Genomic DNA, 18,474 nt, shown 5'->3' with positions numbered 1-18,474 from the left:
GCCCCCCTCCCCAATAAAAATGAAAAACGTCTGGTATGCCACTGTTTCCAAAATGGAGCCTCCAGCAGTTGCAAAACAACAACTCCCAGTATTGCCGGCCAGCCGTTGACTGTCCAAGCATGCTGGGAGTTTTGCAACAGCTGGAGGCACCCTGTTTGGGAATCACTGGCGTAGAATACCCCTATGTCCACCCCTATGCAAATCCCTAATTCCGGCCTCAAATGCACATGGCGCTCTCACTTTGGAGCCCTGTCGTATTTCAAGGCAACAGAATAGGGTTACATGTGGGGTATCGCCGTACTCGGGAGAAATTGCCTTACAAATTTTGGGGGTCTTTTTCTCCTTTCACCCCTCATGAAAAGGTGAAGTTGGGGGTCTACACCAGCATGTTAGTGTAAAAAAATAAATTGTTTACACTAATATGCTGGTGTTGCCCTATACTTTTCATTTTGACAAGAGGTAAAAGGGAAAAAAGCTCCCCAAAATTTGTAATGCAATTTCTCCCGACTACGGAAATACCCCATATGTGGGCGCAAAGTGCTCTGGGGGCGCACAAGGCCCAGAAGGGAGAGTGCGCCATGTACATTTGAGGTGATATGCACAGGGGTAGCTGATTGTTACAGCGGTTTTGACAAACGCAAAAAAAACAAAACCCCACATGTGACCCCATTTCGGCAACTACACCCCTCACGGAATGTAATGAGGGGTGCAGTGAGAATTTACCCCCCACTGGTGTCTGACAGATCTTTGGAACAGTGGGCTAAGCAAATTAAAAATTTTGTACAGCCCACTGTTCCAAAGATCTGACAGACACCAGTGGGGGGGGGGGTAAATGCTCACTGTACCTCTTGTTACGTTCCTCAGGGGGTCTAGTTTCCAAAATGGTATGCCATGTGGGGGTTATTTTGCTGTTCTGGCACCATAGGGGCTTCCTAAATGCGAAAAATTTGCTCTCAAAAAGCCAAATATGACTCCTCTTCTGAGCATTGTAGTTCGCCGTAGTGCACTTCAGGTCAACTTATGGGGTACCTCCATACTCAGAAGAGATGGGGTTACAAATTTTGGGGGTTATTTTCTGCTATTAACCCTTGCAAAAATGTAAAATTTGGGGGGGAAACACATTTTAGTGAAATTTTTTTTTTACGTATGCAAAAGTCGTGAAACCCCTGTGGGGTATTAAGGCTCACTTTATTCCTTGTTATGTTCCTCAAGGGGTCTAGTTTCCAAAATAGTATGGCATGTGGGTATTTTTTGCTGTCCTGGCACCATAGGAGCTTCCTAAATGCGACATGCCCCCTATCAAAATTTGCTCTCAAAAAGCCAAATATGACTCCTCTTCTGAGCATTGTAGTTCGCCCGTAGTCCACTTCAGGTCAACTTATGGGGTATCTCCATACTCAGAAGAGATGGGTTACAAATTTTGGGGGTTATTTTCTGCTATTAACCCTTGCAAAAATGTGAAATTTGGGGGGGGGGGGGGAAACATTTTATTGAAATTTTTTTACATATGCAAAAGTCGTGAAACACCTGTGGGGTATTAAGGCTCACTTTATTCCTTGATACGTTGCTCAAGGGGTCTAGTTTCCAGAATGGTATGCCATGTGTTTTTTTTTTTCCTGTGTTCTGGCACCATAGGGGCTTCCTAAATGCAACATGCCCCCCAAAAACCATTTCATAAAAATGTACTCTCCAAAATCCCCTTGTCTCTCCTTCCCTTCTGAACCCTCTACTGCGCCCGCCGAACACTTTACATAGACATATGAGGCATGTGCTTACTCGAGAGAAATTGGGCTATAAATATAAGTATACATTTTCTCCTTTTACCCCTTGTAAAAATTCAAAAATTGGGTCTACAAGAACATGCGAGTGTAAAAAATTAAGATTTTGAATTTTCTCCTTCACTTTGCTGCTATTACTGTGAAACACCTAAAGGGTTAAAATGCTGACTGAATGTCATTTTGAATACTTTGGGGGTGCAGTTTTTATATTGGGGTAATTTGTGGGGTATTTCTAAGATGAAGACCCTTCAAATCCACTTCAAACCTGAACTGGTCCCTGAAAAAATGTGAGTTTGGAAATTTTGTGAAAAATTGCTGCTGAACTTTGAAGCCCTCTGGTGTCTTCCAAAAGTAAAAACACGTAAATTTTATGATGCAAACATAAAGTAGACATATTGTATATGTGAATAAAAAAAAATTATTTGGAATATCCATTTTCCTTACAAGCAGAGAGCTTCAAAGTTAGAAAAATGCAAAATTTTCAAATTTTTCATCAAATTTTGGGATTTTTCACCAAGAAAGGATGCAAGATACCACAAAATTGCACCACTATGTTAAAGTAGAATATGTCACGAAAAAACAATCTCGGAATCAGAATGATAACTAAAAGCATTCCAGAGTTATTAATGTTTAAAGTGACAGTGGTCAGATGTGCAAAAAATGGCCGGGTCCTAAGGTGTAAAATGGCTGGGTCCTTAAGGGGTTAATTGTATTGACCCACAGAATAAAGAACACATCATTTTTAACATACATTGTACGACGTGAAAACTAAACCTTTTTCTTTTTATTTTCCCCACTCAAATAGTATTTTTTTTGGTTGCACCATACATTTTATGGTAAAATGAGTGATTTAATTACGCAGGACAACTGGTCACGCAAAACACAAGCCCTCATACTAGTCTGTGGTTCAAAATATAAAAGAGTTAAGACTTTTAGAAGACAAGGAGGAAAAAACGAAAATGCAAAAATAAAATTGGCTTGGTTCTTAAAGGAGAACTCCGGAATATAAAAATTGTCGCACATACTGCCGGCATTAAAAAATAAATAAAGATGTATATACCTTCCTCCGCTCCCCCGGGGTCTCCGGTAACCGGCTCAGGTCTCCGCCACAATCCACTTCCTGGTTGCCGGATGAATCATACTGCGCTCAGCCAATCACCAGCCGCAGCGAAGTCAAACTCAGCCAGCAATAGGCTGAGCGGCAGTGTGAAAACGCTGCAGGACACAAAATTCTTCACTACACCGGCGGCCGAAAACGTCACACTGTCGCTCAGCCTATCGCCGGCCGAGACGGGACTTCACTGCGGCTGGTGATTGGCTGAGCACAGTAAGACTCTTCGACCACAAGGAAGAGGTTCACGGCAGAGGCTGGAGACGATTACCGAAGGCCCCGGGGGAGCGGAGGAAGGTATGCACATCTTTATTTTTTTACTGCCGGCAGTATGGGGGACAATTTTTATGTTCTGGAGTTCTCCTTTAAGGTCAAAATGGGATTGGTCCTTAATGGGTTAAAGACCAGGTGCAATAATATACGATTCTGTGCATCCATTACATCTACAAAAGAAAAATATGACTTTTTACACCAAAAGGTTTCCAGTCGCAGTTTATGAACAGGGTTTAATAAAAAATCCAATTTCACCCGCTAGGAAATGGCTTTATGACACGGGGAAAGCTGCTCCCCATCCTCCGGTGATGTTCCTTGTAGGGTATGACTCTCTTACTAACTATTCGCACACTAGAACTATCCGCCATCACGTTACAGCAAAAACCAAACCGCTCAGATCCAGTCAGCCCTAGAGCAAATGGCGGGAAAGACACGTCATATTACGGCGCTCGCGTTCTCTTCCGTCTTCCCTCATCTGCTCCGGAAGCGGAAAAATGGCGATGACCAGAAGTCACCTCCCTCCCCTCTCGGTTTTCCCACAGGCTCCTCCCCTTTTCGCCGGAGCTCCACCTTCGCTATCTCCCTTTCCTGTTGCTGTTGCTGCTGCTACTGCTGTAATTTGCACTTTTATTCAGATGCTGCTCAACTGCACGGACTGTATGTAAACCGCTCAACGTCTTCGTTGTATGTCAGTGGATCATGTGATCCAAACACGTAACGATGATTTTTCTTACCCTCGTTCTGTCTAGGTTCTACCGTCAAGCGTCTCTGCCTCTGTCGCCAATTTTCTGCCCTTTACTGACATAATTTTTTTTCTTCACCTTTCGATGCTTCTTCCCCTCTCTATGACGTTGTATTAGTTGTCTACCTTTACCCTAGTGTGGCCAGCCATCTTTTGCGTTCCTTGCTGGATAACTGTGCTTGCTGTCTTTTCCGTAATGTCTCCTGTGTACAGATAGTTTTTAACCCTCTCGGTTGACAGCAGGTTGAATGTCTGTTTACTGTCTGTTTTCATCACAGAAGAATTGGAAAATACTGACACCTTAAGATAGAGACAACTGGTACCAGCGCGAGCATAGTTGTCAAGCAGATGTGTATGTATACCTTATCCTCTGCGTTTTTCTCAGCCCTATATAGCAGTGTTTCCTAACCAGTGTGCCTCCAGCTGTTGCAAAACAGCCTTTGACTGAGCATGCTGGGAGTTGTACTTTTGCAACAGCTGGAGGCGCATTGGTTGGGAAACACTGCTACATAGTGACAGTGAGGGAGATTCATCAAAACCTGTGCAGAGGAAAAGTCGACCAGTTGCCCATAGCAACCAGATTGCTTCTTTAATTTTTGAAAAGGCCTCTGAAAAATAAAAGAAGCGATCTGATTGGACAACTGGTCAGGAAACACTGCTATATAGGTCTTGATTAATCTCCTCCAGTGTTTATAGATGTCTGTTTGGGAGACTTAAGAAGCTGTCTAAAAGAAATATTCTGCTCTTGGAAAATAAAAGCTATGGACATCCTAGACCAGTGATCTTCAACCGGCGGACCTCCAGATGTTGCAAAACTACAATTCCCAGCATGCTCGGACAGCCAACGGCTGTCCGGGCTTGCTGGGAGTTGTAGTTTTGCAACATCTGGAGGTCCGCGGGTTGAAGACCTAGACAGTCTTTCTGTAAGGTCATGAACACACAGGCGGGAACCGTGCATGAATTGACGTGTCAATAGGGGCTTCAGAGCATTGCATGCATTTTAACACTGTATACTTTGGTGCAAAGAATAGAATGAAATTTTGTCATGAGAAAAATAGAACGTTTTCCTAGCACTAATCTTGTTTTAGCTGAAATATAGATTATTCCAGGGCATGTTTTTTTTTTTTTTTTTTTAAACCCGCAGGGTTTTTCTGTTTTTGCATTTTCATTTTTTCCTCATCACCTTCTAAAAATCATAACGCTTTCAATTGTGCACATTAAATTCCATATGGTGGCTTAGTTTTTGCGCCACCAATTCTACTTTGCAGTGACATTAGTCAATTTACCAAAAAATCCATGGCGAAACGAAAAAAAAAATTAAATGTGCAACAAAATTGAAGAAAAAAAATGCCATTTTGTTACTTTTGGGGGCTTCCGTTTCTATGCACCTTATCTTTATACTTATCCAGGTTTGATTTTGTCGAACTTCTGAAAAAAATCCTGACTACATGCAGGGAAATTTATACGTTAAAAATTCTCATCTTCTGACCCCTATAACTTTTTTTTATTTTTCTGCGTACGGACCAGTATGAGGGCTCATTTTTTGTGCCGTAATCTGAAGTTTTTATCGGTACCATTTTTGTATTGATCAGACTTTTTGATCACTTTTTATTAATTTTTTTCATGATATGAAAAGTGACCAAAAATACGCTATTTTGGACTTTGCAAATTTTTTGCACGTACGCCATTGACCGTGCGATTTAATTAACGATATATTTTTTATAATTCGGACATTTCCGCACAGGACGATACCACATATGTTTATTTTTATTTCCACTTTTTTTTTTTATGGGAAAAGGGGGGTGATTCAAACTTTTATTAGGGAAGGGGTTAAATGACCTTTTATTAACCTTTTTTTTTCACTTTTTTTTTTTTTGCAGTGTTATAGCTCCCATAGGGGGCAATAACACTGCACACACTGATCTTTTACACTGTTCCCTGCAAAGCCATAGCTTTGCTTGGATCAGTGTTATAGGCGGCTGTATCTCAGGCTTGGAGCAATCAAACGCCGATCGGACGCGATGGAGGGACCTCCGCTCACGTGCTTGCTGAGCACGACATCGCGATTTTATCGCGATAGTCCCGATCAGCCCGACTGAGCTGCCAGGAAGCTTTCACTTTCATTTTAGACGCGGCTATCAACTTTGATCGCCACGTCTAAAGGGTAAATAGCGCGCGGCACAATGATTGGTGCCGCACGCTATTAGCCAAGGGTCCCGCTATCATTAGCTGCCATGACCGACCCGGTATGACACAGCGTTTTAAATCCCTGGACCGGACGTAGGGCGTACAGGTACGCCCTATGTCCTTAAGAGGTTAATTTTTATCTCTGCCTGGGCTGCTGTAATAAACATAACTTACATTACTCCCCTGGCCCTGTTGGAATCAGTCTTCCATCCTCTGTCTTCTTCCAGCATTTTGGACCCGAATCGTAACACTGCGATCAACTAATCACCGGCAGCAGCGATAGGCTGAGCGACAGAGTGATGTATTAAGCCGAGGCACCTGGAAGAAGGCCACGATCGGTGATGTCCGGTACTAACCGACTCGCTGTGACCCAGGGTCAGCTAGTGATCCTGCGTCATATCAGGGGAGCCGGCATAGGACGTACAGGTATGCCCTGCGTCCTGGGGAGGTTATAGGAGTACTCTTCCCCTAGACATCTTATCTTCTAGCCAAAGCATAGGGAATAAGCTTGGAGCTTCCATGTTTGTGATGTCACGCCAAGCCCCCTCCATATATGTCTATTGGATGGGGCAACATAGCTAGTACATAGCCGTCAGGCCTCCTCCCATAGAAATGAATGGAGGGGGCGTGATGGCTGTGGTCGACCTTCATTCGGCACGGAGCGGAGTTCGCTCCGTGCACCGGATGACTGGGGTGCCGCTCAAGAGAGAGACCCCCGTGATCAGACATCTTATCCCTATATTTTGGATAGGGGATAAGATGTTTAGGGGCACAATACCCCTTTAAGGACACAGACAATTTCATTTTGCATTTCTTTTTTTTTTTTTTTTTTGCCTCCTGGCGAGGCATAACTTATTATTTTTTTTTTTCCCCCATCTACAGACCCTTAGAAGGGCTTGTTTTTTGCACGACCAAATGTACTTTGTAATGACACCTTTCATTTTACCATTAATTGTATATCGCAACCAGAAAGTACCATTTGTGTGGAGAAATGAAAAAAGAAAACCGCAATTTTGCATTTTTACTGTAAAACTGCCTTGTTTTCTTTATTCTGTGGGTTACTATGATTGAAATGATATCCATGTTTACATGCTTTTCTATTATCGTAGTACTGCCTGCAATCTTGTATAGCCTGACTCTCCAGTAAGAGGTAAAGAGACATCCAGTGGCCATTTGTGCTTCTCAGACCCCTGTAATTGCAAAGCGGGGTTCTGATTAGAACCACTGGAACCTCCAGTTGCTGCAGTGCTCTACTCTTAAGGTGCGTGTCTTTAAGGGGTTAAAGTGGTTTCTTCCTCTCCTACATCACCATTTATTTAGTAATTAAAGGGGTACTCCGGTGAAAACTTTTTTTTTTTTTTTTTTTTAAATCAACGTGCCAGAAAGTTAAACAGATTTGTAAATTAATTCTATAAAAAAATCTTAATCCTTCCTGTACTTAATAGCTGCTGAATACTACAGCGGAAATTCTTTTCTTTTTGAAACACAGAGCTGTCTGCTGACATCATGAGCACAGTGCTCTCTGCTGACATCTCTGTCCTTTTTAGGAACTGTCCAGAACAGCATATGTTTTCTATGAGGATTTCCTTTTACTCTGGACAGTTCCTAAAATGGACAGAGATGTCAGCAGAGAGCACTGTGCTCATGATGTCAGCAGACAGCTCTGTGTTTCAAACGGAAAAGAATTTCCACTGTAGTATTCAGCAGCTAATAAGTACAGGAAGGATTAAGATTTTTTAATAGAAGTAATTTACAAATCTGTTTAACTTTCTGGCACCAGTTGATTAAAAAAAAAGTTTTTCACCGGAGTACCCCTTTAATGCAAAAGTAAAAATTTTGCCATTCCATGTTTGTATATTGTGCCCATCCTCTGTTCCCATTGTTTACTGCTTGTTGGCTAGATTAGTGATCACTGCTCCACTGCTCACATGGCTATGCTCACACGGGAAATGTCCCCACGAAAAAATTTTGAGCGGACATTCCCCTTTGTGCTGGAAGAACATGCCGGCGCTTGGACCAATGTGAAATGCACCAACTTGTAGACGGCAATGCATTTCCATGCAGAGTCCTTTCTTTCAGCGAAAACCTGAATTTGAAGTCAATGGGGTCTGTGGTACATTTTATGCAGCGGAGATTCTGCTGACAAAAGTTTGCTGCAGATAGCCAGTGGAGCCAGCCCCTTTCAGACTCTCAGTCAGAAATACGCTTAGAGTTTAAAAAGGAAATACGCCTGTGTGAACGTACCCTAAAAGCAGATGGCTAGGCTGGGTGGACAGGATCTCCGAAGTGTGCTCCCCTGCCACCTTAAGCTCATAAGCTCATCACAGACAACTCCAGGACATATGTACAGTATCTGAAGCCATCTGTGATGAGCATCTTCCGCACTCCTGCGATCACTCCAACACTCCTCAGTAAACTGTGCAAGTAATTTGAATGTCCTAAGGATGGTTTGAAGAAATGTAAATACAGTGCTTAAAGATATTCTTACATCTAGTTCACCTGCACTAAACCCAGTATACAGGGTTACAGTGCTAGTGTGTGAAAAATGAGGAATTATTCACTGAAATACGTTCACTAGGTTCTGCGTTCTGCTTGTAAAAAGTTTAATTTCTAATATGCCTCAGCGCGCATTGGAGGCGGGTAGCTGGTTGACAGAGTTCCCCTGTCTCTTACATAATACCCTGTCTGCCCGGCCCCCCTAATTATTATGCCAAAGAAGGCCGCAGGTGAGCGAAGTGAGAGGAGACAGGGGAACTCGGCCAGCTGGCTTCCTGCCTCCAATGTGTGCTAGGGCACATTAGGAATTAATCTATTTACAAGAAAAACGCAGCACCTAGTGAATGTATTTCAGGCAGTAACCCCTCATTTTACAGCTCTTCACCCGCACTATAAGCCAGTATACTAGGTTTAGGTGTGAACTAGCTGTCAAATTCTCTTTAACCCCTTCAGGACCAGGCCTTAAAGTTTTTTTATTTTTTTTTATTTTATTTTATTTTTTTAAATCAACTGGTGCCAAAAAGTTAAACAGATTTGTAAATTACTTCTTAATCTTAATCCTTCCAGAAATTTTTGGCTGCTGTATACTACAGAGGGAATTCTTTTCTTTTTGGATTTATTTTCTGTCTGTCCACAGTGCTCTCTGCTGACACCTCTGCCCATTTTAGGAACTGTCCAGAGCAGCATATGTTTGCCTTATGAATTTTCTCCTGCTCTGGACAGTTCCTGACATGGACAGAGGTGTCAGCAGAGAGCACTGTGGACAGACAACAAATAAATTAAAAAAGAAAATAATTTCCTATGTAGTATTCAGCCGCTAATAAGTACTGGAAGGATTAAGATTTTTTTTAATAGAAGTAATTTACAAATCTGTTTAAAGGACATCTGCAGCGTTATACAACTTATCCCCTATCCACCGGATAGGGGACAAGTGTTTGATCATGGGGGGGTTCGACCGCTAATGCGCGTATAGTCGGTCTAGAGAGGTCGACGGTTATGACCCCTCCCCATACAGTTCTATGGAAGAGGTGGGGAGACATGAACGTCATGGTGTGGCTGGCACGCCTCCTGCAAGAGAGAGCCGTGGCCCCATGCAGGAAATCATGGGGGGTCCCAGCGTTCAGACCCCCCGCGATCAAACACTTATCCCCTATCCGCACCAATTGATTTAAAAAAAAATAAAGTTTTCCACAGGAGTACCCCTTTAACCTGTTGGGGACGAAGGACGTATGGATACGCCCTTGCGTCCTGGTACTTAAGGACGAAGGGCGTATCCATACGCCCGTGGGAATTTCGGTCCGCGCTGAGCGGAGACCGGACCGTGGTGACTGCTGATATCTATCAGCAGGCACCCCGTGCAAATGCCCAAGGGGGTCATTAGACCCCCCCCATGTCGGCGATCGGGCAACAATAGGTGGGGCAGAACGGGGAAATGAAGGGGACCGAACGCCCAAGGTCCACTTACCCCTCCGGAGGCTGCGGGCGACTGTGATCGCCGGGCGGCGATGGAGATCGGCGCGTGTGGCAGAAGAAGACGGCTTCCTGGATCCTACGGAAGCCGGTAAGTTGCCTAGCAACATCTGGAGGGCTACAGTCTGAGACTGTAGCTCTCCAGATGTTGCAAAACTACAACTCCAAACATGCCCAGACAGCTGTTTGCTGTTTGGGCATGCTGGAATATGTAGTTTTGCAACAGCTGGAGGGCTGCAGTTTGAGACCACTATATAGTGGTCTCTAAACTGTATCCCTTCAGATCTTGCTAAACTACAACTCCTAGCATGCTTAAACAGCTCTTTGCTTTCTGGGCATGCTGGGATTTGTAGTTTTGCAACATCTGGAGGGTCACAGTTTGGAGATCACTGGGCAGTGGTCTATAAACTGTAGCCCTCCAGATTTTGCAAAACTGCAAATCCCAGCATGCCCAAACAGCTGTCTTACCATGCTGGGAGTTGTAGTTGCGTAACCTCCAGCTGTTGCATAACTACATCTCCCAGCATGCCCTTCGGCGATTAGTACATGCTGGGAGTTGTAGTTTTGCAACAGCTGGAGGCACACTGGTTGGAAAATACTTAGGTAACAAAACCTAACTGAAGGTTTTCCAACCAGTGTGCCTCCAGCTGTTGCAAAAGTACAACTCCCAGCATGCACTGTCTGTCAGTGCATGCTGGGAGTTGTGGTTTTGAAACAGCTGGAGGTTTGCGCGCCCCCCCCTGTGAACGTACAGGGTACATTCACACGAGCAGGTTTACAGTAAGTTTCCTGCTTCAAGTTTGGTCTGCGGCAAATTTTTCGCCGCAGCTCAAACTTCTAGCGGGAAACTCACCCTAACACGCCAGTGCGAATGTACCCTAAAAACACTACACTACACTACCACATAATAAAGGGTAAAACACTACATATACACCCCCTTACACTGTCCCCCCCCCCCCCCCAATAAAAATGAAAAACGTATTGTACGGCAGTGTTTCCAAAACGGAGCCTCCAGCTGTTGCAAAACAACAACTCCCAGCATTTCTGGACAGCCACTGACTGTCCAGGCATGCTAGGAGTTAAGCATCAGCTGGAGGCACCCTGTTTGGGAATCACTGGCGTAGAATACCCCTATGTCCTCCCCTATGCAATTCCTAATTTAGTCCTCAAATGCGCATGGCGCTCTCTCATTTTGGAGCCCTGTCGTATTTCAAGGAAACAGTTTAGGGCCACATATGGGGTATTTCCGTACTCGGGAGAAATTGCACAACAAATTTGGGGGGCTTTTTCTCCTTTTACCCCTTATGAAAAGGAAAAGTTGGGGGCTACACCAGCATGTTAGTGTAAACATTTTTTTTTTTTTTTACACGAACATGCTGGTGTTGCCCCATACTTTTTATTTTCACAAGCAGTTAATGGAAAAGAAGCCCCCCAAAATTAGTAACGCAATTTCTCCTGAGTACGGAAATACCCCATATGTAAGCGTAAAATACTCTGCGGACGCACAACAAGGCTCAGGAGTGAGAGCTCACCATGTACATTTGAGGCCTAAATTGGTGATTTGCACAGAGGTGGCTGATTTTACAGTGGTTCTGACATAAACGCAAAAACATACCCACATGTGACCCCATTTTGGAAACTACACCCCCACGGAACGTGACAAGGGGTATAGTGAGCCTTAACACCCCACAGGTGTTTTTTTTTTCATAAAATTTGGATGGGAAAATGAAAAAAAAATAATGTTTTCACAAAAATGCTGGTGTTACCCTAAATTTTTCATTTTCACAGGCGAAAATAGGAAAAAAAGCCCCCCAAAATTTGTAACCCCATTTCCTCTGAGTAAGAACATACGCCATATGTGGATGTAAAGTGCTCTGCGGGTTAACTACAATGCTCAGAAGAGAGGGAGCGCCATTGGTATTTTTAAGAGAAAATGTGTCCGGAATTGAAGGCCACATGAGTTTACAAAGTCCCCATAACGCCAAAACAATGGACCCCCCCCCCCCACATGTGACCCCATTTTGGAAACTACACCCCTAATGTAGTGTATTAAGGGGTACAGTGAACATTTACGCCCCACATGTGTCTGACAGATCTTTGGAACAGTGGTCCGTGAAAATGAAAAATTAAATTTTTCATTTGCACAGTCCACTGTTCCAAAGATCTGTCAATCGCCAGTGGGGTGTAAATACTCACTGCAGCCCTTATTAAATTCTGTGAGGGGTGTAGTTTCCAAAATGGGGTCACATGTGGGGGGGTTCCACTGTTCTGGCACCACAGGGGGCTTTGTAAACGCACATGGCCCCTGATTACCATTCCAAACGAATTCTCTTTCCAAAAGCTCAATGGCGCTCCTTCTCTTCTGAGCATTGTAGTTCGCCCGCAGAGCATTTTATATCCTAACATGGGGAATTTCCATACTCAGAAGAGATGGGGTTACAAATTTTGGGGGGCATTCTCTCCCATACCCCTTTGTAAAAATGGTAAATTTGGGGAAGAAACTGCACTTTTTTTATTTTTTTTTCATTTACACATCCGATTTTAACAAAAAGTCGTCAAACACCTGCGTGATGTTAAGACTCACTGGACCCCTTGTTACGTGCCTTGAGGGGTGTAGTTTCCAAAATAGTATGCCATGTGCGGTTTTCTGCTGTTCTGGCACCATTGCGGCTTCCTAAATGTAACATGCCCCCCAAAAACCATTTCAGCAAAATTCACTCTCCAAAATCCCATTGTTGCTCTTTCCCTTCTGAGCCCTCTACTGCGCCCGCTGAACACTTGACATACACATATGAGGTATTTCCTTACTCGAGAGAAATTGGGTTACAAATTTTTGGGGGCTTTTTCTCCTATTACCACTTGCTGGGGTGTGGAAATTTTATAAAAAGCTACTTGTCCACGGGACTAAAATGGAGCAAAATCTACTTGTCCCTCATGACGATCCACTTGTCCGGGCCAATTTTCGCTTTTACGCTCTCATTTTTTCCTCCTCGCCCTATAATAGCCATAACTACCTACTTTAAGGATACCTTTTAATTTTTCAATAACATTCTCTGAACCAAAAAAAAAAAAAATATATATATATATATATATATATATATATATTTAGGGAAGTGAACTTGAGATAGTAAAAGATAATTTAGCAGATTTGGTGGTTTTCTTTTCTACGCCATTTACCTTGTGGTTGAGATAACATGTTAGTTTTATACTTTAGGTCGATTGATTACAGCGATAACAGATTTGTATCGTTTACGTCATGTTTTACTAATTCTGGACTTTTTCTAATTTTTTTAATTGCCATTTTTTAACCCCTGTAGCTTTATTTTTTTTCCCACATACCAGGCTGTATGAGGGCTGTGGTTTGGTATTTTTTTTACATTTACCGTACGGGATACATAATGTTATATTTTAATAGGCTGTACAATTACGCACGAAGCGATACCAAATATGTTTATTTTTATTATGTTTACATGTTTTTATATAGGAAAAGGGGGTGATTTGAACTTTTAACATGGAAGGGGTTAATGCAGTCGTCTTCAAACTGTGGCCCTCCAGATGTTGCAAAACTACAACTCCCAGCATGCCCGGACAGCCAACGGTTGTCCTGGCATGTTGGGAATTGTAGTTTTGTAACATCTGGAGGCCCACAGTTTGAAGACCACTGGGTTAATGTGTGTCTTTCAAACTTTTATTAAAACTTTTTTTTTTTTAACACTTTATTACACTTATATGAGGAATCATTAGATTCCTCATACAGATGAATAGAGTTCTATTGAACTCCATTAATCTGTGTGCTCTGTGATCCCATTGCTAGAGCCTAGTCCAGCCAGGATCTATCAATGACAGAGCCGGGACTGGAGGAAGCAGAGGTAAGCCCTCCGGCTACCTCTATAGTGGATCTCCCCCCGCAATCGCGCTGCGGGGGGGGGGGGGGGGGTGGCGATCCACCCCACTAGCCCACCAGGGAGCATTCACATGTCCCTTTAGATGCCGCTGTCAGCTTTGACAGCGGCGATCTAAAGGGTTAATAGCCAGCCGCGGCGATCGCCGCATGCTGGCTATTGGCGGCGGCCCCCGGCTACTGAGAACAGCAGGGGGCTGCAGAGTATGGAGCGGGCAGGAATCCCGAGGCCGCCCCATACATACTGCAGAGCGCCGCATGCATCTCCCCGTGCAGACGTGCCTCCTCCCTTCAGCTCTCCGAAGCTACAGCTGGGGGGAGTGAAGGCAGAGGACGCAGGTCTGCACGGGGAGCAACAAGCCACGCCCCCTCATCACCCCAGACATCTGCAGAGCAGGGAAGAGAAGACATACACAGCTTCTCATCTCCCCTGCTCTGCTTCGGAGGACACAGGTTTTTACAGCCGGGGGCTGCAGAGTATGGAGCGGGCAGGAGTCGGGAGCCCGCTCCATATAGTCTGCAGAGCGCCGCCGCGCTTGTCAGGTTCGGCCCTGCTTGCTAAGGGCCGGACATATTCACCTGCCCGGCACCCAAACTGCTTGTCCCGAGTGTCGGGCGATAGGAATTCCACATCCCTGCCACTTTTAAAAATTCAAAAACTGGGTCTACAAGAACATGCGAGTGTAAAAAAATTAAGATTTTGAATTTTCTCCTTCACTCTGCTGCTATTCCTGTGAAACACCTAAAGGGTTAACAAACTTACTGAATGTCATTTTGGATACTTTGAGGGGTGCAGTTTTTATAATTGGGTCATTTGTGGGGTATTTCTAATAGGAAGGCCCTTCAAATCCACTTCAAACCTGAACTGGTCCCTGAAAAATTCAGATTTTGAAAATTTTGTGAAAAATTGGAAAATTGCTGCTGAACTTTGAAGCCATCTGATGTCTTCCAAAAGTAAAAACATGTCAACTTTATGATGCACATATTGTATTTGTGAATCAATATATAATTTATTTGGAATGTCTATTTTCCTTACAAGCAGAGAGCTTCAAAGTTAGAAAAATGCAACGTTTTCAAATTTTTCATCAAATTTTGGAATTTTTCACCAAGAAATGATGCAAGTATCGACCACTAACATGAAGTAGAATATGTCACGAAAAAACTATCTCGGAATCAAATTTATAAGTAAAAGCATCCCAGAGTTATTAATGCTTAAAGTGACAGTGGTCAGATTAGCAAAAAATGATCCCGTCCTTAGGGTCATAATGGGCTCCGTCCCCAAGGGGTTAATGACCAAGGACCATTTTTCAAATCTGACCTGTCTCACTTCATGTTGTTATAACTTCAGGACACTTTAACTTATCAAAGTGATTCTGAGATAGTTTTTTTTTTTTGTGACAAATTATACATAATGTTAGTGGTAAATTTTGGTCAATAAATTCAGCATTTTTGTGTGAAAAACTCCAAAGTTTAGTGAAAAATTTAAAAGTGTAGCATTTTTCCTTTTATTCCAGATTCTCTACTTTTAAAAAAGATAGTCACACAACATAAATCAGTTAGACTCCTTGGGGACGCAGGGTGTACCTATACGCCCTCATCCAGCTCCCTGTCTATAACGAGGGGCCATAGCAGATCGGGCCCAGCCTCTAACAACGGCTGGGACCCGTGGCTAATAGCGCGGCATTCAAAGTTTAACGCCGCGTCTAAAGTGAAAGTAAAGCAGTGCCGCTTAGCTCAGGGTGCTGTTCGGGATCGCTGCAGTGAAATTGCAGCATCCTTAACAGCTGTACAGACAGCAGGAGGGTTGTCCGATCGCCGAATGACTGCTCAGTGCCTGAGATCCAGGCATGAGCAGTCAATCGGCAGAATCATCGATCAGTGGTTTCCTATGAGAAACCAGTGATCAATGTAAAAGATCAGTGTGTGCAGTGTTATAGGTCCCTATGGGAGCTATAACACTGCAAAAAAAAAAAAAAAAGTGGAAAAAAAAGTGAATAAAGATCATTTGACCCCTTCCATAATAAAAGTTTGAATCACCCCCATTTTCCCAATTAAAAAAACAAACTGTGTAAATAAAAATAAAGTTATGTGGTATCGCCGTGTGCGGAAATGTATGGATTATAAAAATATATCGTTAATTAAACCGCACGGTCAATGGCGTACGCGCCCAAAAATTCCAAAGTCCAAAATAGCGTATTTTTGGTCACTTTTTATATCATAAAAAGTAAAAGTGATCAAAAAGTCCGATCAATACATAAATGGTACTGCCAAAAACTTCATACCGCCCCGTACGCAGAAAAATAAAAAAGTTATAGGGGTCAGAATATGACAATTTTAAACGTATACATTTTCCTGCATGTAGTTATGATTTTTTTCCAGAAGTACGACAAAATCAAACCTATATAAATAGGGTATCATTTTAATCGTATGGACCTACAGAATAAAGATAAGGTGTCATTTTTACCAAAAAATGTACTGCGAAGAAATGGAAGCCCCCAAAATTTACAAAATGGCATTTTTTCCTCAATTTTGTCGCACAATGATTTTTTTTACCGTTTTGCCGTAGATTTTTGGGTAAAATGACTGATGTCATTACAAAGTAGAATTGGTGGCGCAAAAAATAAGCCATCATATGGATTTCTGGGTGGACAATTGAAAGGCTTATGATTTTTAAAAGGTGAGGAGGAAAAAACGAAAGTGCAAAAACGGAAAAACCCTCCGTCCCCAAGGGGTTAATTCGCATTTACATTATATCTATTTTATGTTGACATCATTTGTTAAAAGTTGTTTAACTTTTTTTAGGATATTATGGAACTTAGACGTTTGCCACCAGTTTTCAAAATTATTGTGAAAATTTTAAAGGGGTACTCCAGTGAAAATTTTTTTTTTTTTAAATCAACTGGTGCCAGAAAGTTAAACAGATTTATAAATTACTTCTATTAAAAAATGTTAATCCTTCCTGTACTTATTAGTTGCTGAATACTACAGCAGAAATTATTTTCTTTTTGAAACACAGAGCTGTCTGCTGACATCACAAGCACAGTGCTCTCTGCTGACATCTCTGTCCATTTTAGGAACTGTCCAGAACAGCATATGTTTTCTATAGGGGTTTCCTTTTACTCTGGACAGTTCCTAAAATGGACAGAGATGTCAGCAGAGAGCACTGTGCTTGTGATGTCAGCAGACAGCTCTGTGCTTCAAAAAGAAAATAATTTCTGCTGTAGTATTCAGTAACTAATAAGTACAGGAAGGATTAACATTTTTTAATAGAAGTAATTTACAAATCTGTTTAACTTTCTGGCACCAGTTGATTTAAAAAAAAATTATAATAATGCCCCAGAGTACCCCTTTAAAATCAGATCTTTTTAGGGGCCAGTTCAGTTCTGAAGTGGATTTGAGGGGCCTGTATGTAAGAACCCCCTATGAATCATTCCACTATGAAAACTGCACCCTCAACATAATCAAAATGACATTTGGGAAGTTTATTAACCCTTTAGGTGTTTCACAGAAATTAAAGCGAAGTGGAATTCTAAATTATTATTATTTTTATTTTTTTTGCAAATATACAATTTTTCTCCATTTTTTTTCTGCAACACAGTGGGTGCTGACAGGAAAATACAACTCCGTATTTGTTCCCCTAATTCTGACATATTTAGCAATATCCCATATGTGACCCTTGTGCGCAACATGACTCACACACAGGCCTCAGACATGAGGGAGCACCGTGTGGATTTTGTGTCTTCCTATTTTTTAGTTAGTGTCACCCTATTCTAAGATCTGTAACTTAAAAATTTTTTCACCAATGGAGCTATGTGAGGGCTTATTATTTGCGGGATAAGTAGTGGTTTTGAATAAATACTATTTTGGGGTATGTCTGACATTTTGATCACTTATTACATTTTTCGTGTGACAGAATTACCAAAAAGCAGTAATTTTGGCAAGATTATTTAAAAATGTTTATTACGATGTTCACCATGCAGTTTCAATGATATGATCATTTTATTCTGCAGGTCAGTCGATTATGGCGATACCTCATTAATGTACTTTATTTGATGGTTTATCATATTTACACTATAAAAACTATTTTTGATTTAAAAAAAAAAATCTTTTTTGTGCATCACTATTTTCTGAGAGGTGTATTTTTTTAATTTTTATACCGCCCGTGTTTTGTTTGTGATAGGCAATTTTTTTCCGTGAGGAGTTGACCATTTTGATCACTTTTTATTTTAGTTTTACAGAGGCTACATTAATATAAAGCCATAAATGTCTAGCAAGGTTTTTACTAATTTTTTTTACGGCATTCATCGTGCAGGTCAAATAATGTGATATTCTTATTGCTTGGGTTGTTACGGAAGCGGCGATACCAAATATGTGTATATAATTTTTTGGGGGAGGGAAAGGGAGATAGTGTATGTTTATTTATTCATTTTTATTTTATTACTTTATTTAACTTTTTTCTTTTTTTCTTTACTGTCCCACTAGGGAACTTGACACTTATTATACATTGCCGTACAGA

At 42.1% G+C, this 18,474-nt stretch overlaps 2 protein-coding genes across 15 annotated transcripts in view; one reads left to right on the top strand and one right to left on the bottom strand.

Annotated features, from left to right (window-relative positions):
* NAV1 (neuron navigator 1) overlaps nucleotides 1-4,022 on the bottom strand; it is a 526,544-nt gene extending 522,522 nt beyond the window's left edge. For 5 of the 8 annotated variants that reach the window (XM_056557724.1, XM_056557727.1, XM_056557726.1 and 2 more), the window contains exon 1: nucleotides 3,418-3,552. The gene's annotated coding sequence lies outside the window, so the exon portion shown is untranslated. Of the gene's footprint in view, nucleotides 1-3,417; nucleotides 3,553-3,896 lie in introns of those variants that run through there. The other 3 variants (XM_056557725.1, XM_056557730.1, XM_056557732.1) reach the window with 1 other exon arrangement.
* Nucleotides 3,648-18,474, top strand: part of BRPF3 (bromodomain and PHD finger containing 3) — a 238,296-nt gene continuing 223,469 nt past the window's right edge. For 2 of the 7 annotated variants that reach the window (XM_056557734.1, XM_056557733.1), the window contains exon 1: nucleotides 3,648-3,776. In XM_056557734.1, coding sequence (XP_056413709.1) covers nucleotides 3,657-3,776 — 120 coding nt within the window. In that variant the 5' untranslated portion in view covers nucleotides 3,648-3,656. Of the gene's footprint in view, nucleotides 3,847-4,117; nucleotides 4,257-6,498; nucleotides 6,518-18,474 lie in introns of those variants that run through there. The other 5 variants (XM_056557737.1, XM_056557735.1, XM_056557740.1 and 2 more) reach the window with 5 other exon arrangements.

This window comes from Hyla sarda, chromosome 2 (genome assembly GCF_029499605.1).
Source record: "Hyla sarda isolate aHylSar1 chromosome 2, aHylSar1.hap1, whole genome shotgun sequence".
In the NCBI taxonomy this organism is placed as follows: domain Eukaryota; kingdom Metazoa; phylum Chordata; class Amphibia; order Anura; family Hylidae; genus Hyla; species Hyla sarda.
Note: the sequence above shows the minus strand (reverse complement) of the source record. Positions and strands in the feature narration are given on the sequence as shown.